Source organism: Mastigoproctus giganteus, chromosome 6 (genome assembly GCF_048544385.1).
Source record: "Mastigoproctus giganteus isolate SK-2022 chromosome 6, ASM4854438v1, whole genome shotgun sequence".
Lineage (NCBI taxonomy): Eukaryota > Metazoa > Arthropoda > Arachnida > Uropygi > Thelyphonidae > Mastigoproctus > Mastigoproctus giganteus.
The window spans coordinates 184,304,683-184,329,090 of record NC_143580.1 but is presented as its reverse complement, the minus strand read 5'-3'; the positions used below and the strand labels follow the sequence as shown (position 1 = coordinate 184,329,090).

The window sequence follows — 24,408 nt, the reverse complement described above, 5'->3', positions numbered from 1 at the left end:
TATGGCCAGTGCACCGAAGTTTGAGTGTATGTTATGTATCGGCAAGAGCTGCAGTAGAGTAATTTTTACAATCGCGGAAACAATGTCGAAGAGAAAGTGTTTAAGTATCGATGATAAAGCAAAGATTGTTATGATATTGACCAGGGTTTTAAGAAAAAAGATGTTGCGGAGAAATATCGCATGTCTGCAAGCAGTTTATCTACGATTTTAAAAAATCGAGAATCAATTTTAAATGCAATTGTGAAGGAGGAGCAGACAAGAAGCGAATTAAGTTTTGTATATAGGAAGATGTTGATAAAGCTGTTCTAAAATGGGTGCAAATGATACGTGAAAAGAACATCCCAATATCGGGCCTAATAATTAAGCAACAAACTCTGAAATTTGCACAGTCCCTTGGACATACAGAATTTAATGCGAGCACTGGGTGGCTAGATAAATTTAAGAAGCGCCACAGAATTGTGGAAAAGATTATTTGTGGAGAAAGTGTTAATGCAAGCGAAGAAGATTGCAACAGTTGGAGGAACAATACCTTTAAGAAGATTTTGGAAGAATATGAGTGTAAGGATGTTTCTAATGCTGACGAAATGGGTTTATTCTTTAAATGTTTACCGAATAGAACACTTGCTTTTAAGGATGATAAATGTTTTGGCGGAAAACAAAGCAAAGAAAGAATCACTGTGCTAGTTGGAGCAAATATGACAGGAAGTGAAAAATTAAGACTTTTAGTCGTCGGAATATCAAAAAATCCAAGAAGTTTTAGAGGCACAAAATCTTTGCAAGTTGACTGCACCTTTAATAGAGAGGCATGGATGACAAGGGATATTTTTAAAGAATGGATATTAAAACTAGACAAGCGTATAACAAAAGAAAAAAAGGAAAATCATGTTGGTAACTGACAACTGTCCGGCACATCCTGCCAAACTTAAAAGTGGTAAGTTGTTTTTATCACCAAACGTAATGTCAAAACTCCAGCCAATGGACCAAGGCATTATTAAAAATTTTAAATTTCATTATCGAAAGAGAATAATAATGAAGATTGTCAATGTGTTAGCAAAAAATAGAAACTTGGAGGTTACAATTAACCTTAGAGATTGCATCTCTGAACTGGCAAAAGTTTGGAAAAATGATGTCACTGAATACACTATTCAAAATTGTTTTTCAAAAGCGGGATTTGCATTAAATACAAAGTCGAACAATGACTGGACGAACAAGATGAACTGCCCCCTTCACAACTGAAAAACTTTTGGACATTATTAGAATTGTCTGGAAACATCGAAAATGAAATAACAATGGATAGTTATGTTTATGTAGATCACAGCAGAACATCCAAATGAAGATGAAATACTACTGAACAGTGTTAGATGCGACCATAATCACGAAGAAATTAACGATGACGCTGAAGAGATGCATCAGAACAACCCGTAGAAAAGCCAACTTGCGAAGAAATGATTAACACTTTTAAAACGGTTTGTATGGGTCTACGGTTTTGTTAAAAATGTTCCTGATAATGTTTTTAATGCTCTGAACAAATGTGAGGTTTTCTTTGAGAATCAGACAATTTTTTAATTGTACTGTGCAAACGAAAATTACAGATTTTTTTAATTTGTGATATTTACCAGCGAAAATTGTGTAAACGTAATTTAAATAAGTATGTTTTTGAAATAAAATACATTAAAAATAAATGTTGATTCGTTTTCATTTTCTAATTAGATAACAATTTCTAATAAAAAAGATATTCTCTGTATAACGAAATTTCTCTATAACAAATTTTTTCGCCGGATTTATCGAATTTGTTATAGGGAAGTTCGAATGTACTTTGTAATTTTACAGGTCTCGAGTGGGATTGACTTACTGCCTTGTAACGAGTGGGTTCAAATTAAGAGTAGCAGTACTTGAACTTTTTGTCTGTATGACCTGACCATTTAGCTCATTATGAATAAATGATATTCTGGTGAAACTAGCCAATTAGCATTTCAGTTTTTATTTTTGAGCAGGAGGAGGCATATTCTGAAAAGCATTTGTTTGTAATAGCTTTTAATATGAATATAAAATAACATAAATGTTAACATGGGCATTTCACTGTAATTCATAATATATAAGAATTGTGCTGTAATCATGTCTCCAATAAAGATGCTTAACAATTTGGTGGTTTTAATTGTATAACTTAATATGAAATTATACAAATATTTTAATACAAGATTTTCGAATAAGCATTAGGTAGAATGGCAGTCCTGATGCGCTGTTTATTGAATTAAATTAAGAATAACATAATTAAAAAGTAAAATATTCAAAATCAAAAGTTTTGTTTAAAATATAATTGTTGACAAGATAGGTGACCTGAGATTGGAAGTCAGTAGAATTTAGTGCAATAAAGCTGTATTAATTTTTAGAACTGACAGAATTAAAATGCAAAGACTAATGTGACAGTAAGATAGTACGGAGTCAGAATAAGGTTGAATGCAAATGGAGGTAGTGGAAAAAGAAATGATGCAGCAAAAATGAGAAATGATACATCAATTTACATTCAACGTTATTCTGACTTCACACTTGGCTTATTTTATGAATGATTATATTTTAAACAAAACTTTTGATTCCAAATATTTTACTTTTTAATTATGTTATTTTTAACTTAATTCAGTATTAGAATCGGAACTACCATTCTACTAATGTTTATTTAAAATTCATACATTTTAAATGAGATAGTTGTGAAAATTAATACAGCTTCACATCTCTCATTTAAAATGTTAAGAACTGTTTAATTTCATTTTCATAGATATTTGCAAATAGACAATTAACATGTTAATTTAATTGATATAAGACAATTATACTCTGGAGAAACTCAATTTCTTGCATGTAATTTGTTTTTGTTGCTATTATTACTAATCTAAAGCTTGATGCTAAAAATCTGATGAGCTGTACATTAAAATATCCGTGTCGTGTTGTTTATTACGTATAATAATAAATATCTGCTAGAGAGAGAATATCCATATCTTGGGATATTATTAGCACTGTTTAATACCTTGTAATTTGTGCAAAAAAAGTCTCTCTCTCTCTCTCTCTCTCTCTCTTGAGAGAGAGAGAGAGAGCGCACTGCTGTTTATTTGCAGTAAGCTTCATAAATGAGTGGAACTGCTCTTGCCAGTTATATTTACTCAAGCTGGTCATACATGCAGTGCTTGTGAACCAGTGCCTAGTTTGATGTCATTTTAGACAGTGAAAAGAGGAGAAATGTCCATTGTGTATACAGCTGGAAAATCTTTGTGAAATTTTATCTTGATTATATGGAAGTTTTTTTTATTTATTTTATTTATTTATTTTTTTTGTGGGTATATTATGTCATTATGTATGGAATAGATTAATGATGGAAGCTACCTGAAAGGAAACAATTAAAGCAACTATGCAACTTATCAATTAAGACTTTTTTTTTTTTTTTTTTTTTCAGATAAACTCTGTTCATCTTCTGAAACCAACAATAACAGTTACATTAAGATAATAGGACCCAAAAATATATATTTTTTTTATCTCTTTAGCTGCTTCCATCTTAATTTCAGACAAAATTATTTTCAGGAGAATTTTTCTTGTTTTCAATTACCACCTTCCTATTTTGGCATACAGTCATTAGCTTATGTACAGTGAGCTGCATGACTAATGGTAGCAAAAACGAATCTTAGTAAACTTCATTATTACATATGAGAATTTTTGGTTATTTGGTTCTGTAGTACTTTTTTAAAAACAAAGCATAATGAAAATTGATAAAGATTTTACATACCTAATTCTAAATTATTCTTTAAGCAGTTCAATTTTTATTTTATTTATTAACTGTGCACATTCATTGATATTCTCTGATATTTGAGTGTGTAGATGCAGTGATGTATAGTGCCAGGGTTGAAATATGTCTTCTAATATTTATTTAATATGGTATATTCTGATTTCACTGATGTATACAATATGATTGTAATGTTTTCAAATGTGTTACTTGGGTGCTAACAGCATGAGTTAGAAGTATGTGTATTCTCAGGATTCTGTCTATACTGCATGCAGTTCTTTAGGAAGGGGATAAAATTGTATAAATTTATAGGTATATATACTGTACAGTAGCAAAGTTTCAATATAGCTCTAATTCTCTTATAATGATGTTTGACTGCTGTTAGTTTCAGCAGTCTCTTCAAAGAATATGGTATATTCTGATTTCACTGAAACTGTTATAATGTTATATATGAGTCATGCAACTCATTTCAGACACCAAATTTCATTCCACATTTCAAATTATCTGCACTAAAAGACAAAATCCTGCACCAGTAGTCAAGAAATGGTAGTGACTTTGAAATACATTACAATTTGAATAACCATTATTAAATGAATAAGAATATACTGTAGTTGTTCTTTATTCATTGCATTTCATTAAATGAAAAAATATGTCTAAGTTTGATTAAATATTTCTTTTAAAATTTCTTGGAATATATTGATTTTGAATTAAAATATCTTTTTATGTTATGTTTTTTTTTAAATTTTAGTAAATGCTTAAGTTTTGGAGAAGACATAGGAAATTATGATGAACTAGACAATTTAGTTTACAAAAATTGGGAGAAAAAAGTAGAAAAATTGGAGCAAGAAAAGGCAGAGTTAATGAAAAGAGTCAAAGGTGAGCATTATTTAACTCATTTTTTTTTTATCAGATTTATATGATGATTTATTATATAGTAGTAATATTTGACAGTTAAGAAGCAAAATAATTTATTCTACAAACCACACGTTATTTTATATATATATATATACTGTATGTATATTTTAAAACTGTTTTACTCTATTAGAACAGGGCTTTTCAGCCTTTTTTTTTTACCTGTCGACCCCTTTAAAAAAATTCATTTTTCATGCGTTGATACCCTCAACCAAATAATACACACATTTTAATTTTAATGGATAGATTATTCTTATCATCATCATCAGCCATTTTCAATCCACTGCAGGATGAAGGCCTCTCCAGCAACTTTCCAGTTCCTTCTGTTTTGTGCAATGGCCATCCATTTACTACCCACAAACTCATGAATTTCATCTGTCCATCTCCGTTGTTGTCTTCCAGGTTTTCTTCTAGCTCCTCTTGGGAGCTAGAAGAAAACCTGGAAGACAACCTGTCAGTCCATTATTTTCTTAGTCCATCTGTCATCATGTCTTCGAGCTATGTGTCCTGCCCAAGACCATTTTAGTTCTTTAGTTTTGATAAGAATGTCCTTTACTTGTGTTTGTTGCCTAATCCACGTGTTTCTCTTCTTATCTAACAGTCTGATTCCCAATATAATTCGTTCCATTCTTCACTGTGTAGATCGCAGCTTCTCATCCATTCTTTTGGTGAGTGCCCAAGTTTCACTTCCATAAGTCATGGTGGGGAGTATACATTGGTTCATTATTTTACATTTCAGACAAATTGGGATATTGCTCCTCAGTATGTGTATATTTCCTGAATGCTATCCATCCAAAATTTATTCTTCTCTTGACTCCAGCCATTTATCATTATTACAGCTAATAACGTGTCCCAGATAAGTATATGACTCCACTTTTTCAATTACTGCTCCTTCAATCATTACATCCCTTTCTGTGGCATACTTATTTATCATCACTTTTGTTTTAGCCATATTCATCTTTAGTCCAAAATCCTTGCTAACTGTGCATAACTGATTAAGATTTTCCTCTAATTCTTTGGGATCTTGGCTTAGGACCACAATGTCATCTGCAAATCGTAAATGGTTTAGGTACTCTCCATTCACATTGACTCCTTTCTGCGATCAGTCTAATTTTCTGAAAGCTTCCTTAAGGGAAGCAGTAAACAACTTCAGAGATATCGTGTCTCCTTGTTGAACTCCTTTCTCAATTTTAAATTTACTACTGTCTATGTCTAGTCTAATAAAGGAGGTAGCATTCTCATATATTTTCTTCAAAATCATAATATATGGGGTATCTATGCCTTGTCTTTCCAGTGCCCAAAACATTGCCTTATGCTGTCTGGAGTCAAATGCCTTTTCATAATCCACAAATGCCAGGCATAATGGTGTTTTATATCCATTTGCTTTCTCTATTAGCTGTGACATTATGTGAAGGTGATTCATAGTTGAGAATCCTGTCCTAAAGCCAGCTTGCTCTTTCGGTTGATTCTGATCAATTATTTTAATCTGTTAGTAATGACCCTTGTGAACAACTTGTAGATGTGGGATAACAAGCTAATTGGTCTATAATTTCCAATTTCTGATTTATCTCCTTTCTTATGCAGCAAAACTGATTGCATTATTCCACTGCTTAGGCATTACACCTTTTCTAATGCATTTTGTGAAGAGTCTTGCCAGTTTTTGTCATGTCTCTTCCTCCAAATTTTAACAACTCTACGGTAACTTCATCTTCTCCAGGGTTTTTCTGATAATGCATGTTCTACCTCTTCAGGAAGGATATCAGGTATGTTGTATGTGTTACTAATTTGGGATCCATCTTCCCCACTGCTAGCATCATTCCCTTGCTCCTTGTATAACTCTATTTGAATTATGCCGTCTCTGCTATTTATAAGTACACCATCACTATTCTTCAGTTTCAGTATCATTTGTCTTTCTGTATTACTGCTCATGGCTGCTGATTTAAATATTTTGTTTTCCCTTAATGCTTGTTCTACTTTTCTTATGTTAAATTTTCTTATGTCCTCTCTGAGTCTCTTTCTAATGACTTTGCATAACTCAGTATACTCAATTTTCTCCTTGTCAGTGTTTTTTTTTTTTTTTGCTCTTCATTTTTCGTCTTTGGTTCATCATGACAAGTGTTTCTTGACTAATTTTTTCTTCTTTGTATTTCTTTTTACCTATAGGTTCCTTGGGCTTTATCACTTTCAGAAAGTGGCTTTATCACTTTCAGAAAGTTGTAATATTCCTCGTTGGTATCTTGGTCCTGAACAATCTGCAGAAGCTCAAACTTGTTCTTAAGTTCCAGTACATACTGCCTTTTCTCCTCTTCTGTTATCTCAAAGACCTTTGTATTATTTACTCGAGTCAGTTTTTTCCTTTCTTTTCTTACATCTATATCAAGTGTGCATCTTACCCTTCTGTGATCACTTCCAACATTTACCTTGTTCAGGACTGTAACATCATTCACGATATATCTTCTCATGAAGTCGACTTCATTAGTTGTTAATCCGTTTGGTCTCTTCCATGTCCACTTTCTATTCACCCTTTTCTTGAAAAAAAGTGTTCATTACTGCCATTCCTCGAGATTCCACAAGTCTTTCATTTCTTTCACCAATTCCAAAATTTCCCATATTTCCCCTTTCTGTGCTGTTTTGTTTCTTTCCAACCTTAGCACTGAAGTCTCCCATGATGATAGTGTAGTGAGTTTTCTGTTCATCTAGAAGACTCAATTTCGGTGTACATTTCTTCAACCTCTTCATCATCATTGCTCGATGTTGGTGCATAAATCATTATAACCTTTAGCTTATACCTCTTAGAAATCTTGAGTAGTAGTCTTGACACCCTTGGTGATGTAATTTGAATTCCAAAATGTTGTTTTTTATATCTTTATGGACCAGAAAGCCAACTCCACTTTCACTCCATTCACTGTTTCCATTGGTGTACATACAGCAGATTTCCACTTGATAAACTTATAAGTGATTCATTTCTTCTTGTTTCAGCCAAACCGATGATATTCTAATTCACATTTTCTAATTCCTTTTCCAGCTCTAATATCCTGTCTTCACCAACGAACGATCTTATGTTGTAACAGGCCAAGTTCAGTTTCCATGTATGGCAGCCTGGTCATATGCAGAGATTCTTAGCACCCTCTGCTTCCACTCTGATTCTCTCGCTGCCGTAACAGGGGGAGTGAAAGCCACTGGGGACTGAGGGCCATTTGTTTTGTCTTACTGTCGTGCTGGAGGGTTTGGTCTTTTCCTCTTCATGCTGACCAGGCGTATTGAAGAGAACCACTACACGTTCGTTGCCACCCAAATGACATAGCAGGGCTTACCATCAAGAAGGTGTTAATGAGTGGATTTTAGGGAAGCAGGCCCACTGGACTTCTCCTAAATCTTCTGAAATAGAAAGATATTGGATCCATCAGTGTTTTAGACTGAGTGTCTGGTAACACACAGAATGCCTGTTCCCCCCTCTAAGCCCCAATTATTCTTATATAAACTGTTAATTATTAATTAAAAATAGAAAATAATTATAATACACAGTAAGTAACAATCAGTTTGTGTTAACTCACTAATAATTTTAGTGTCATAAAAATCAGTCTGTTAAATATCCATTTTAGTCATTAGTATTAATTGTTAATGATGCAGTTATGGCTGATGGTTTGCAATTAAGTTGTGCTTTATCTGTGCTAAAATTTCTTAATTTGATCCTTAGGTCCCCACATTCTGATATGTTCAGTCTGTCTTGTTTTCTCAGTAAATTATTAATATGGCTGAATCTAGTTCCCACTGGATGAGAACCAGAGAATGCTAAAAAAAAAAAAAAAAAAAAAAGAAGTTTTGCTGTAGTTTTTAATTTAGGATATTTATTTCCCTTAATTATTCCAATAGGATGCCATACCCTCCAGTTTGGAACACCGATTTGGCCTAAGCTTCTGTCATATCAATTAACTCTTTTTGTAAAATAAATTCAACTTAGACACATCACACTCAAGTAGTTGTAGAATTCATTCTTGTACAATCATATCCTTAAATAAGATGTTAAAGTCTTCTTTCAGTTTCAAGTGTAATATGTGAATGTACAATAGTGAATTTTCATCTAAAATTATATCTTTTTCCATAATTGACAAGTTAGCAAAGTAATAAAAATCTCTTCAATTTAAAGTGATCTTATATAGGTACATTTTGGATCAAAATGCGTAAATAATTCTCCAAACTTGAATTATATTTAAATCTCTGCCTTGTAGTCTTGTTTGGATTTCATTAAACATTGAATATACAGTATATCAGCCAAGTAAAATACATGCTTTTTTTATTCAGTTAATTTTGTTGTTAATGATTTCTTTATTTAAAGAAGAAATTCTATTATAGAATCAGAAAGTTTAATATAACATTGTAAACAATTTCCTTTTGATAACCAGCATACCTCTGTGTGTAAAAGCAGCTGGTTGTAGATTTTGTCATTTTGATCACATAATTGACACCAACAGATGATCATTCAAGGATTTTGCCTTTATTTCATTTATTGATTTATAAAAAACACAGAGCTACTAGGCTCAATAACTTCTACGTTGTAACTATATTTAAAAGAGTAAGAGATTACCTCAATCTTTTGCATAGAATGCTTCCAGTCGATGCTCTCCAATTGGAGAGCATCGACTGGAAGCATTCTATGCAAAAGATTGAGGTAATCTCTTACTCTTTTAAATTTATTTATTTAAAATGGAGTTTTTCACTTGTTTTTTGCAACCAAATGCTACCTGTGAGTTCTAACAACAGGAATCTTTTTCTTCAAAAGTGCTAAAAACCCTCTATATTTGCAGGCCATTGCCGGTGTTCCATCAGAAGCAGCTGCTACAATATTAGTAATAGGAATATTGTTTCCTATATTTTTTGAAGAAAAAAAAAATTCATTTGATTATTAATTTGAATTTTCACGTGTAGTTGGTCGATGACTATCATCCGAAGTGATTTCTATTATATTTATTTATCAAAGCTTCCTGTCATATACAGGCAGTTCGTGCTTTACAAGTTTTTTTTTCCCAAGTATCAAATTTCAACAAAATTGAAAATATGAACATTAATTTTAAAAAAAATGAATGTTAAACTTTCCAGAGACATTGTATCGTTAAAATATCGCAATGTGAACCCAGTAACACATTGTTTTTTGTTAATTCGTTTCAAGATCTCTGAAGTTGAAATTTTCGCTGTATAACTAAGTTATTTATCTCTCTAAAATGTCACTTTTAAGGTCAAGAGCGTGACCTTAAGGCCATATAAAAGGTCGTGAACGTGGTTTGTAAATTGTATTAGTTACCAATTCAAATCATTAAAATGCACTACACTTTCATCGTTATCATATGTTTTCATCTGTTATAAGAATCAGTTTTAAATGCCTTTTTGATATTTTTCTAAAGCACATTTCTGGAGGTCATGACCATAAAACAATAAAAACAATTTGCACTTTCCGGTTTATTGGGCTTTTCTGTTAGTGCAAGCAATTATAAACAGGTAGTAAACTTGATCTTCTTGCATTTGCGAAAATATCGATAGCTGGAATTGTTTGTGTGGTTTTTTATGTTATTATAGTGAAATGTGTTTCTCCTTTACTGAAATCTTCAATCATATAAAAAACATAAATAAATTTTCAGAATCTTCTCTTCATTCTTTTTTGTTAAATCTTCGTAAACTTGTTACTCCACGCAAATCATGTTATTTGCAATTTGTGTGTGCTGTTAAAAAATGCTTATGCATGCAATCATGAAATTTATAATTAAAAAAGAAGATTATCTCGGAAACAAATGCCTCTTGGAACATTTCTGATGAAGACGACTCCTTGTGCAACAATCCAACAAGTGCCGAACCAATAATGAGTGATCAACTTGTGTGCATTTAGTCGATGATGATGAAGAATAAACATTCTTTAACATTTGTAAGTCATAAATAATTTCTATTTTATTATAATTTGCTTGATTTTACAGGCTTTGTTTTCATTTCTTTCAATAAATCAATCATTGTTTAAACATAAACTAATTAGCTAACTAATTCCATTGTTGAGAACGTAACCCCTATTTTTAACCTTATGTGTATGTGAAATAAATTCCCTCTTACAAGCACACGCGCTAGTAATGAATTAACTCGTAAAGTCGAGAACTACCTGTACATCTTTAATTCAGAAAAAATAAATTCAATTATACATCAAATTTTGTCTACAATTCAGAAACCACAGTTTTTTTTTTTTTTGGATATCCTCAGCCATTTCATCAGTTCGAAATTGAACTGTATGGTTCAACAGAATGCTTTTTAAGATTGGATCCAGGTCCATTTTCATAACTGCACTTATAATTTCTTATACTGATAGCAGTTATTAAGAATATAAAATTAGCATACCAAATTGCTACAACCAAAAATTAACAAGACCAATATTCAATATTCATAGCTATATTTTTAAATAATATATTATTATATTTATTATTATTATATAATTTGCCCGTCGATCCCCATTCGGCTCCTTAGCATGTATTTATCACTCTTTCAAGACTTTGACTGCCAGGGGTCAATATTGACTCCATTGGGAATCCCTGTATTAGAAATTTGGACAGAAGTTTCACTTATTTTTTCAGAAAGCACAGTGAATGTCACTTATTGTGAACACTTTGGTACTCAGCTAAACTGATAGCAATAACCAATGGAACAAGAATGCAGCTGTTCAGAGTTATTTATGGGTACAGAGTGGAAATGTGTACATAAAAAGGTGGAAGTAGACAGAAAGAAAACATGAAAATCAAGCAATAATAAATACTTTATTTTGATTGTCCACTGTCTTAAAAAAAAATTATCAATGAAAGAGAAACTGTTATAATGTTTCTGGAAATTCATACAAACTATTAAAAACAAATAGAGAAAATATTAAAATCAAGAATTATAAAAAAAGTTAATGCTCTACTGTAAAGCAGTCAGATTGGTAGGAGTACAGATACAGTATATTCTTTTACAGAATAATAAGACATACAGCCATATAAACTGTATGAAGCAACAACAGTAACTGGACATGCAATGTGTCAGAGTTGAAGAACAGATCTGGATTTCACGTAAGCACTTCCACTGCACATGCTGTGATGTTGTTGTTGGGTTTAACAACACAAGGGCTGCTGTGGCCAAATTGTGTCTGTTCATACACTGCACATGCATAAACTGCAATAAGGCAAAAATGCAATAATATAAAGTGAAGCATTGATTACAGTAAACTTTGTTTTTTCTGTGTATATGTCTGATCAGGACTTCATAAGAGTGATAACATTATCCATGATCACAATAAGCAGCAGCATGTACTGTATTTCAGAATTTTAAAGAATGATGTTTTTAAGAAAGAGTTGTAGTGAAAATTTATTCAGAAAATTTATTCTGAAATTTATTCAGATTTTTGAAACTGTCATAAATATAAAAATGGGTACTATTACTTGTAAACACAATTAAAAGATGAAACATGCCCATATAGAGTTTCATAGCAGTCTATATGTATTCAGAAGTAATTTGTTGTTACCATGTTGAAACAATCTTCAAAACATATACACACTACTCCTTTGGGCCCATACATACTTTTCCCGACAGCCAAATAGTCAATTGAAAGAGTGCAGTAATGCCAGATTTTTTGAGTGGACCACGTTTCAAGACTGCTAAAATACAGTTAATGATTGCATTCATTTTTAAAAGCAATTAACTGTACTGTGTGACCTATTGGTTGTGTTGGAGTATAAATGTTCCCCTCACTTCTGTTGACTGCTGATTTATTCAATAATTCAAGACTGCTAAAATACAGTTAATGATTGCATTCATTTTTAAAAGCAATTAACTGTACTGTATGACCTATTGGTTGTGTTGGAGTATAAATGTTCCCCCCCCCACTTCTGTTGACTGCTGATTTATTCAATAATTGGCAATCTGCCAGTGATCCAAAATTAGCTGATTTGCTCTTTGTTTAATTTCCAGTTAATGCAGTACACTCTAGAAATTATCTCCCTCTGGCCTGGAGAATAATATTACATTGAATCTGAGAAAATGCAAGTTAGACAGGTTTCATTCTAAGCACCATCATATATCACCAATATTATTTGATTATTTAGTTTCAGATGAGCTCATTGCATCTTTTAATTCAAAAACATTCCATTATGATTTTCATCTGTGTTTCCTTATAAATTTCACTGTTCCCTGTGCATTTAAGTTATTGGATTTAATTAAATGCTCATCAACTTCCTTTAGAGATGATTCTGCTATTTTGATGCTATACAAGTAAGTTATTCTTCCCATACTGGATTAGTTTGACATTAATTTGCCTCCTTACCAACAATATTGATCCAATAATGTTCTGCATATCCAAATAAAATTTCTTCAATGTTATTGGAAGAATGTAATATTTCATTGAAGGAATTGTCATTCATTGTGTGCTAAGTATATTTTGCTCATTCTGCCTTCTATTGCATGACTTCTACTTCATTTACAGTCGCATGAAAAAGTTTACTGATTTGATTCTCTTATTCACTCCTTGGTGCCTTTTTAGTTCCTTGCTTTTCACTTTTTATTTTTATATATTTTTATTTTATTAATATTTTATTATTAACGATTGTTCAGTTGCTGATGTGTTAGCTGGAATTCTGTTTTATTATACTAGCTGGCTTGACTGCAAACCACATTGTTTGAAATTGTTTATTTTTAGATGTGTACATATTATGTTTAAGTATATAATATTGGTGTAGATACACCATACTTTACCCATAAATTTGAACTATGTATGTGGTGTAAAAGGCATTGTTTTAATAGTCTCTCATATTGTGGAAATACATGTTGCATTACCAGGGTACCTGCCCACTCACTGATGATGAAACCAAAAAGCTTAGAAACGATCGTCTGAGTGGTCCACTGAAAATAAATAACAGTAGTCTTCTCTACTAGAGAAGCGTTATTTATTTGAAGTAGTGCAATACCAGCTATCTCATTGTGATGGCACCCACAATATGAGATACTATTAAAACAATGCCTTTTACACTACATAAGTAGTTCAAATTTATGGGTAAACTATGGTGTATCTACACCAATATTATATTGTTAATTGCCTGAACCCATAAGAAATTATGCCTTATGCATTTCATCTTCTAATACAATATTATGTTTATTGTATATACATGCATGAGAATTAGTGACTTTCATTAGCATGTGTATGTGGTCAAATAAATAAATACATTTTGAAATAATGGGAATTCTATAAAATTAAAATTTATTATCCTAATTTGAATAATTCTGACCTGATAGTAGAAAGTTTTCAGAAATATGTACTGATCTATTAATAAAAAATGGCAGTTTATTAAAAAGTTTCCCATTTTTATTGTTTGTATTTATTAAGTTTTATTAATAATACATATAAAATGTTAATATAAATTGAAAATAAATATTCACACTTTTAAAACTGAATATCATTAAATCTCATTGATAAAGTCCATCACTCAATGGAGTGCCATCATCCAGACAGCATGTCTAGTTGATGGCACTCAATAGCATACCTTTCCCAGAGAAAGTTACTTATTTGAAGTTTAAGTGTAGGAAACTTGTTTATAATTTCTATAGCTTTAGGCTTTCTGTCCCAAACCACTGTAATTTCGAACAAAATACTTCTGTAGCTGATCACTAAAATTTTTTGTTATCAGTTAGTTGATAAGAACATATTAATATCTGCTGGTAGGCATTCCTGTAATCATTTCTTCAGAAATGATTACAGGAATTCTTGGATAAAGCTAATGTTTTTAGGTTTTACAGCATGTTATGTTAATATAATAAAATGAAGAAAAAGCTTCATTGAAATTCACTAAGTCTTTTTTCATAGAATTTTTGTTTACTAGTGATCAAAAGATGAAGTTGTATAATATAATATAGTTGTATAGTTTTCTATCATTACATTTAATACTAGCTACACTTCCAGGTGGAAGCGATCTTTTTAAAAAGTAATATTTCTCGAAAGCTCATTTCAATATTGTATTTTTGATATTGGTATTGCTCCTTTTTCAGAAACTGTCCTTTCAGGGTTTTTCTTCAATCTAGGAAACAAAAATGGCGGAAGGAGGGCACATGGAGCCATATCTGGTGAGCGTAGGGGTTGCTGGACTTGAGTGATTTCCAATTTTTGCCAAAAAAAAAAAAACTGTACACATTGCAATGGTGCATTACTGCGATGAAGCAGGCAGTCTAAAGTTCCATCTAACCAACCCTATTCTTAGAACCACATCATGAAGGTGTCTCAGAACTTCAACATACAACTCTATTTGTGGTGGAAAACACTCTCATAGTCAAAAAATGCTAGCGACATGGCCTTTACTTTTGCAACTTTTGGCAGACTCCCTGCCCTGTTTGAAATGATGGTTCCAATCATAAACTTGTTATTGGCCCATTGCAGAGTTCCCATATGCTATTTTAAGATTAAATGTTTCACTTGTGGTTTTTCCAGTTTAAAGCGAAATTTAATATACATTTGTTGCTCTTAGTGCACTCACTGTTTTGAAATATGATAAGATGTGAACCTGTCTTCATTACTGGCAGGTAATAACAATTCCTTAAGTGAGTGAACAGCCTACTGCATGGAGGTAAGGATGAGACTTGTCTAAACACATTATGCTTTTTTACAGTGCACTGTCTCAAATTTGAACAGTGAGTGTAATCTGGATACTTCTTGAACAGACTTTATATTTACATTAATAATATTTATTTCTTCAGCAAAGGTTTCACATCCTCTGCTTCTTTGCAGTGGACTATAAGATTATTCAATTGATAGGAAAATATTCAGAAATGCTTGGATAATTTGAGCTATTTTCTATTTTGCAGCACCTCTTATTGCTAATGATTATTTGAAAAAATAAACAGGTATTTTTAAAAATTGCAGATACTGCAAAGATCATTCAACAGCAGAAAAATATTGTAGATGGAGAAGATAATATAGGGAAGGGAAATGCCACAGAAACTGAAGTGAGGAAATTGCAAGATGAAATTAATACCGTAAAGAAGAAAAATTCAGGTATATGAATTGCTAATATTTCTGAGTATATTGTTCTATTATTAACTCATGTAAATTACTAAATGTATTCATTAAGATACATTTAAACTGAAAATCTGAAAATTTATTCACTCAACAGACAGTTTATTAGAAACATCACATGTAAAATCTGAACAATGTATTTCTAACATGTGCATAACCTCATATTTCTGGAAGTGGGAGATTTTTGTAATTTTTACTGGGGTGGGGGAGCCCAGAATTTTATGAATACAAACTTTGGACTTAATTAATGATAACTGGCAACTTACACATTTTATATTAAGATTCCACCATAGATTTACCTGTATAGTGCGTTTTCAAACATTAACACTTGTGATTTTTCTGGTTGTGGATTTCTGTTTCGAAATGTCTGTTAGACCACATCTACTGATTATCATTTACTTCAAGAATTTTTTTTCTTTTTTTTATATATATATATATACAGTGCTTGCTGTTTTTATTCCTCTACATCCTTCTCTCCCCCTCCCACTATTTCACTATTGGAAGTCATGTTTCTTTGAAATCCTGGTGTGTGCTTTTTTTTTAAATAACGTGCCTCCTGCATGATCAGCAGAAGATGATTTTCTATGATAAATGTTGTTAATAAGCCTGTATGGTGTGACAATGTTATTTTCACTTTTAAATGCCGTATCTGTTTTCACAATTCTTATGCTGTTTTATTTTCAAATGTTCGCTTGCATCATGTTTCCTACCTCTTTGGAACTGAAAAATACACTACATATAGTACACAAGGCAAACATGTTACCTTTTCCAGATTTTATAATGCATGGAAAAATGCTGCTGTATCTCTTTTTAAGTAGTACATCGTATTTCTTAGGAACTTTTTAAGGATGTTGTTAAATCAAATTTAGCTTCACACCACATGTACAAAAAAATTTAGCTTAACTTTACAATATAGCCAATGTTTTATTCTGCACATTTCCCATATTTTATACAGTACAATCTAGCCATCTGACTTCCAGTTTAACTGGAAACAAAGAATGAAATTTTCATGCACAAATTGGGGATATATTTTTTTTTAATTCCCAAATTTAATGGTGATGCCATTTTTTTTTTAGGTGAAAAAGATGAAGAAAACTATGTTGGAATGAATGGTGTGCAGGAGAGTGGGCCAAAGAAAAAAATGGAGTCTGTTTTTATCTGCTGAGTTGACAGCTATGTATGTGTCAGTGACTTTATGTACAAGCTGACAGACAACATCTCTGGGTGCATTATAACATTAATAAACTAATCTGATTACATTTGACTTAAACAGGGATTCAGACATAGGGTGCCAGTATTATCAGCAGTGGCTATTTATGTTCATGCAGAAGTATCACAGGTATGTACAAGGAGAAAAGTGATTGTTGTGCTTGAGGTTCACCTGGATTGGATGTGTTTGTTGACCCTGTTCACCATAACATCTCCGAAAACCACGGACTAAGAAATTCTGATTTTGCAATATCTGTTGTCAGCTTATCACTGGCACATGTCTTTGATTTTCTTGTTAGGAACTGATGTTCCTAAATAAGCTGCAAATAACAGAAAGAAATGCTTTGAATAAGGATCTCTGGTGTGGTGCTTGACTAAGTAAATCTGAGTTAGCTAAACAAGTAGCCAATAAGTTATGCTGTGTGGCACCCTTACATGCCATTGTGATGGCATGAGAAATGATTTGTTAGATGATGTAATCAATCCATAAATAGACTTTCCGAATTTTATATTTTCTCGCGTGCACATGTGTGCACATAAACACACACTGAGGTAAAAATAGACTAATGGTAAAAAAAAATGGGATTTGGCTGTTGATAATTACTGTCTTTGTACTCTCCCCCAACAAGCATTTTCAGTGGTTCTGTTTATAGCCCTTTATTAACCACTTCTATTTAACTGTATCCCACCCCTCTGTAAAAACAGTCTCTCAAGGGCCAAACTAATTAAAAAAAACTCATGTACTCCCTCCTTTTGTGTATGGCCACAATTGTAAACACCTCAGCTTTATTCCTAACTCTCCACATTGTCCTGCATCTGTTAAGCAATTCTTCAGATATTCTCCTAAAATACCATTAGTACCAATATGTGTTTAACAGTATTACCTTTTGTTCCCTTCAAAGGTGATCCTGTTACACCTTTCTGTATATCCTACTACTATTCCACTTATCCTTTTTAAGCAATATATTTTTTGTTTCCTTGACACCAGAATCACTGAGAGTAGCTACTTCTGGTGAGACTAGGGATCTTTGCCTTTGAGGATTTTGCTAGTTTGTGTGATGCTTGAATGTGAACTCTAGCATTGAGCTGGGCATCTGAGTGCTTGATGGGTCCCTTATTTCAATTCTTTTGAAGCCATCAACCCTGTTCTTCAAGATCTCATATATAATCCCATTAGAATTCTCAGTTTGCACTTAACCTCCCCACACTCTTTGCAACAAAAACACATAAAAGCATCCCCTTTGGCTGTATCATGTCCCACTACAGATGACTTTTCAAATAAGCAACAAGTAGCACATTGAATAAAGTCATGATTTGCAGGAAAACTTTCTTCGACAATTCTCCCCAAGACAAACATTCCTGCTACTTCTTCGAGCTCTTTGCTTTGCTGCTCTGTGCTGTGGCATGATTTTAGCCGGAATTTATGTGTACAATAATAAAATTTTACTGTTCCTTATACTATTATGCTTTACTATGCTAAAGATTATGTTACTTATTGTTATACTGTTATGGTACCAAAAAATTAACAAAGTTAAAACATTAATGTGGTACAAAAAAAATAATAAAAAAAAATAATAATAATAACAATATAAAAACTTGTTTGTGTTATTAATTTACAGTTTGCAAACTTAATATAACACTTTTAATATTAATTATACTCCTGCGGAATTACATAAAAGAATGTTAAATAGCATGTATGCATTCTTATGTCACTGAAGTATATGCAAAACGATGGTGGCAGAAATTCTCTCCTAATTCAAATCTTGTTTTCGAAAAATTTCCAAGGCCAGGTAAGAAATAATTTCACTTTATCAGATAAACACTAATAATATCTGCACTACTAATTTTAACAGAACAATGGCAGAAAAAAATAAAAATAAAAATTAAGAAATTTAAAAAGTCTGCTTAGCAGGTTTAAAAATGGCTCCCACACAGCTGTTACCCTCATTTCCAACCAAAATGCTAAACTTTCTGAACCAACTTCTGATACAAAGAAACTTGCATTTCACTCAGAATGATACATTTTGGAAAAGGTCAGCTGTGGTTGTTATTATCTCAAGGGAAGGAGAAAGGGTTAACAGCTAGTACAGGCACTCCCCAGCTTACATAATACTTGACTTAGGGAAAGTCGATTTTACATAAGTTTTTGCCGGCCGGTGCAAACTTAAAAAAAATCACGAAAATGTATCTTGCATCTTGTATGAATAAATCGATGTAATTTGAACCCAATAACGCTTTTTTTTTTGATAATTCGTTCCAAGACCTCGGAAGTTGAAATTTTTGCTATACAGTATAGCTAAGCTATTTATCTTTCTAAAAGGTCATTTTTATAATGGAAATTGCACTACACTTTCATTGTTATCATACGTTCCATTATAAGAATCAATTTTGAACGCTTTTGTGATATTTTTCTTAAACACATTTTTGGAGGTCACTACCATAAAACAATAAAAAAAAAAAAAAAAAAAACAATTTGCACTTTCTGGTTTATTGGGCTTTTCTGTTAGTGCAATCTATTATAAATGGGTAGTAAACTTGATCTTATTGCATTTGCCATGATACTGATAACTGGAATTCTGTGGGTTTTTACGCTGCGGTATTATGGTGAAATGAGTTCCCCTTCGCTGAAATCTCAATCATATAAAAAAACATAAATAAATTTTCAGAATCTTCTCTTCATTCCTGTTTACTTATTACACAATGGTGACAGGAAAGGGACCAATGGAAAGTGCAAGTGCTGGCAGCACTAGGAAACGAAAAAAAAATTGATTTAGAAATGAAGATGAAAATGATTTAGAAGTAAGAAGCAGGACAAAGTTTATCTATTACGTGGGAATTAGGTCTCACTGCTTCACCAGTGAATACTATTTTAAGGGACAGTGTGCATATAAAAGAGCATGTCAAAGGATCAATGCACTTGAGATCACCAGTGATCACAAAACAGCGTTCAGGTGCTATATCAAAGATGGTAAAGCTATTAATAATATGGATGGAAAATCAGATTCAGAAGCGAGTGCCTGAGTTCAATGGCCACTCAAGAAAAAGCAAGAAGCATTTTTGAAGATATTAAGGATAAGTATGGCGAACCCCAAGCCAATTTCGTGGCAAGCAACAGGTGGTTTGATAGGTTCAAGCATCACGTTGGTTTCCAAAACATTAAAGTATGCAGTGAAGTCGCCAGTGCTGATTCTGCAGCTGCAGAGAAATTTTGTCATGTGTTGGAAAAAACCCCTTGTAAATCTCTACAGCCCTCAACTTGCACAGCGGCATGCTTATCAGCTGGAGAGTTAATTCTGGCAGCGATGCTCGAAAGGTAAAACCTGCTGATGTTATGCCTGTCTCCTCTCCCTTTTTGTAATTTTGTGCATTTTCCTGCGCATGCGATAAAAAAATTTAATAAATAATTCTATTTACATGTTCGTTGAACATTTCCTTTTTGCTTCAGTCAAATTCAGCACGCATAGTTGCGAGTGCCGCATAAGCATTTAGGGAAATTCAGACTTACGTAAAATTCGACTTACATAGAGTTCTGTGCAACGCAACCCTTACGTAAGTTGGGGAGTGGCTGTATAATTTTTCAAATATGCATAGTTTTTTGAGTTTGGTATAAACCAAGTTAAATTGAAGTTTGTAATTTTCTCACATTGTTCATCAGTCCCTTTGGTTCTTCACTAGCAGGGATCTGGCTTCAGCATTTCCAACTCTGCTATATTTTTCGAGTTCTGTTAAACACCAGGCTAACCTGAGAGCACATTGATTCTCTTGCTAAAAATTACTGAAGACATTTCAGACATTGAAGTTTAATCTGCATCAGACCCAATACGATGGATGCCTATGGATGTTGCGAAACTTATGTTAGCTGTAAAGTGGTACAGTCAGTTGGAATATGGGTTGCTGCTGCCTTGTTTGTCACCTGCACAACATAAAAATATGATAACTAGAATTTTGTATAATAAAATAGACAAACAACTGGATCCACCTTCCAAAGTAAATCTTCAGAACTGAGCTGATATCTAATCTTGAACACACCCCTTCATCACACAGAGTTTCTATCTTGAAGATAAAGTCTCTATCCTTAATATATGCACTGATTGTCTTATTTATATTTTTGGGGAGCCCTAGAATTGAGGTTTCCCAAACTTGGTTTAAGAGTGAGTCCTAAACTTTGCCAAAGGTTATCAAAAGGTTGAAGCCCTTCAACTCGCATTTTTTTCACAAATGCTAGCCAAGACCAAGTTGATAGACCTTAACCTGTAGAAAATTAACCTTTCTACTATGGATAGGTGCTGCAGATCATGAATCATGTCTTAGCAAAAATTGTATATATATATTGTGATATATTATGATGGTTAGCGTATTAAAGTATGTACAATTTATTCTTAATAAAAATAAAACTCAATTTAATATCTGAAATGTGTTTAGGTGAATGTGCATAAATCACCAACTTGTTTCTTTGTACTTAAGGTATCATGCTTTTATTATCTTTGTAAAATCTCTCTGGGTACTGCTATAGGGATTATAATGTATTGCTATTGGATCTCCCAATAAAGAATATTTATAAATCCAAAAGAATTTGTCTTGAAATTTTGGCATTATTAATAAATTATTTATTAATTTTGGTGAAATTTATTTCAGTCAATTGTTTAATTTTAGAATTAGAGAAAGAATTAAATAAACTTCAACAAGAATATAGGGAAACACTCTCAGGGAAACAAGAACTAGAATCTTTACAGGATGAGAAATCCACTCGTATAAAAGAATTGGAAAAAAATGCAAAAATTTTGAAAGCTGAAAAGGATGAATTGCACAGGGTAAGTTAGTAATGGTAATTCTTCTGCCATAACATTTTGTATTTTATTTACAGTTTTTTTTTTTTTTTCCCCTGCAACTTGTTTTACAACAAAATTTAAATATTTGATGGAATAAAGAGAGGCATTCCTTGTTTTATAACCATTATAAACATTATAACCAAGTTCAACAACAGTTGAACTTGGTTATAATGAGCATCAAGGGACCAAGAAAATTTCCTTGTTATAACAGTTACTCACTATATCAGTGATAAGTTAAATCTACCTCCCATTTTTTAAAATTCTCAATAACTTGATAAAAAGATAGATACAAAAAACAAAAGAAATATTAGAGAGAAAAAAATAATATTAGTATATACCTACATATTATTTGTATTAATATGCTGGTATTTGTTTTTTAAATCGATCCAGCCAACTGCTGTTATATTCAAAATCATTATGTTCAAATTATTTAGCAAATTTTTTTGCTTGAGCCTTCAAGATCATAGCTGCTATTGAAAATCCAACACTTCTTTGTTTAAAGTGTATTTAGTGTCAAATGGCACCAGTAGTTCCATCTCCGTGTTGCCTTCATTGTAGGTGTACCACAGTTCACTTGAAAGGCTAGAGGTTCAAAAGTGTGTTTATATTGTATATGTGTAGTGTTGTTTACTGTTCTTCTGGCAATTTCTAGCCACTGGACCCCTGCCGAGGCCCAACATTGCCTGCACTTTGCCCTGTGGAGGCAGACCAGGTACCCAGTAGTTTAAGATTTTACTCTGGCAGGTCCTGCCACCTAATTTCCTAAGATTTCAGTTGCTGGGACTTAAAAAAAAAAAAAAAAAAAACATCATCATTGTGTGGGGAAGATAGTGCTAGGATTTGAAAGGCTGAAATTGTTGGTGAATGGTGTAATTTGGAAGTGATTAGATTTTGAAGTGTGGGACATTTGCTTGCGTACAGGTAGAGTAGAGGGGGAGAGAGACATAAGCATGGGGGTCGATAGGGAAGGTGAACCCAGACAGATGATGTCAGTGGGGCATATATGCAGTATGACTGCGATTTGGTCATTGTCAGTTGTCATATCTGGGACAATGTCCCGACTGCGGTGTCTAAGGGTCCAGTCTTTGTTTTCATCATTCGTGGATGAAATCCTATTCAGGATTGTACAGTCCAGTGTACTGGAAATCAGTACAGACTTTGCTTGGCCATCAGTCATGTTGGGATGCCACTCGTGGGACCTAGGACCCTTTTAGTAGAGTCAGAGTTCAGGTGAGTTGGTTTCAGTCTTGATTGCAGTCAGATCCAATATTCCTTGGAATTATCAAGTCCTTGTGGCGTCAGGTGGAATTCTGAGAGAGTCACTTTTCTATGGTCATTCATGGAACATATGTCCCGTCCAGTTGTCCTTAGTTGTTAGTTAGTGTTCTCCAAGGTCCAATTCCAGCAATCAGATGCCTCAATGAGTGGTGGATTCCAGGTAGATATTCACTAGGTCTGTGAGGCTTTCAGAGTTTGCGCATTTGGAGAGCTGTTTGCTCTGGGTTTGCAGATGGTGGAAGAGTTTGACGTCTGGTGAAAAGGCACTGTGCAAATTTGGAGAAGACTTTATAGATTGTTTCGTTTTCCAGTAAGTGTGTGTAGTGAACCATTCAAACAATGCATCATTGAACCTAGCTGTAACCTAGCACTTTCTAATTTTTTTTTTGGTTATGTTATTTTCCAGTGCTAATATGTAAACATGTATTCTTCCACAATGTCGATACTTTTGGAGTAGCGACATTGAAAACTTTTTACGCAAAGAAAGGACAAAGAAAACTTTTTACACACATGAACATTTTTTCATCCCTATTCTAACTCACAAATAATTTTGACTTTTTCACGAAGAGAGAGAGAGAGAGAGAGAGAGAGAGAGAGAGAGAGAGAGACTTTCTTTTGTTAGTAGACTTGTTTCTGAAGGAAGGGTTCATTTCTAACTGATTTTACTTTAAAATTATAGTAAAGTGATCCTCACACAAAGTTCTTAGAAGTCCCGAAATAAATTTATGGTTCAGTTAATACAAGACAATCTGTAAATTGGGTAATGCAACAAGCAGAATGCCAACATACTACTGTATAGCCCCGTCCTCAAAAGGACAAGGTCATAAACTGGTCGCTAATCCGATGCGGGCGGTCATAAACACTAAGTCGCCCTTTTCATTTTTGTCTATTCCAAGAATTGGGTTTTTTCGACTACCCAAACAATTAAGAATGTTTGCATAGCTACCAAAATTTGTACGGTACATCAGTGTAGTACGCTCATAACAGTGAGCGAATGTATCGGAATACCCCTAAATTAAAAAAAATTAAAATCATTATGGCTTTTTTGCTCTTTACAGCCATGATTTCATTATTTCCATGTTCGTTATAACCAAGTGCAATTGTACTTGTATTTGATATTATTTTACTGCATCAGCAAAAAAAAAAAAAAAAAAAAAACTTTGTTTATACAACTTATGTACCTCTTATCTTAATCTTCCTCCTGCCAGAAGGTACTGATAAAGTTGTTCATTAAATTTCACCAATGCATCAACTCTAACTACACAGGAAGGAACTTTTATTCCAAGTTGGCAATGTGCTGATCAAATGTAAACTCTTGAAATCTTGTTCTATTAAGCTTTCCAATAGTTTAGTTA

General features: G+C 32.8%; 1 protein-coding gene across 1 annotated transcript in view; it reads left to right on the top strand.

Moving 5' to 3' along the window:
• Positions 1 to 24,408, top strand: part of LOC150084800 (serine/threonine-protein kinase Genghis Khan-like) — a 477,571-nt gene that overhangs the window by 258,037 nt on the left and 195,126 nt on the right. Inside the window, exons 11-13 of the mRNA XM_090376356.1 lie at positions 4,515 to 4,642; positions 15,585 to 15,716; positions 21,600 to 21,757. Coding sequence (XP_090232482.1) covers positions 4,515 to 4,642; positions 15,585 to 15,716; positions 21,600 to 21,757 — 418 coding nt within the window. The remainder of the gene's footprint in view (positions 1 to 4,514; positions 4,643 to 15,584; positions 15,717 to 21,599; positions 21,758 to 24,408) is intronic.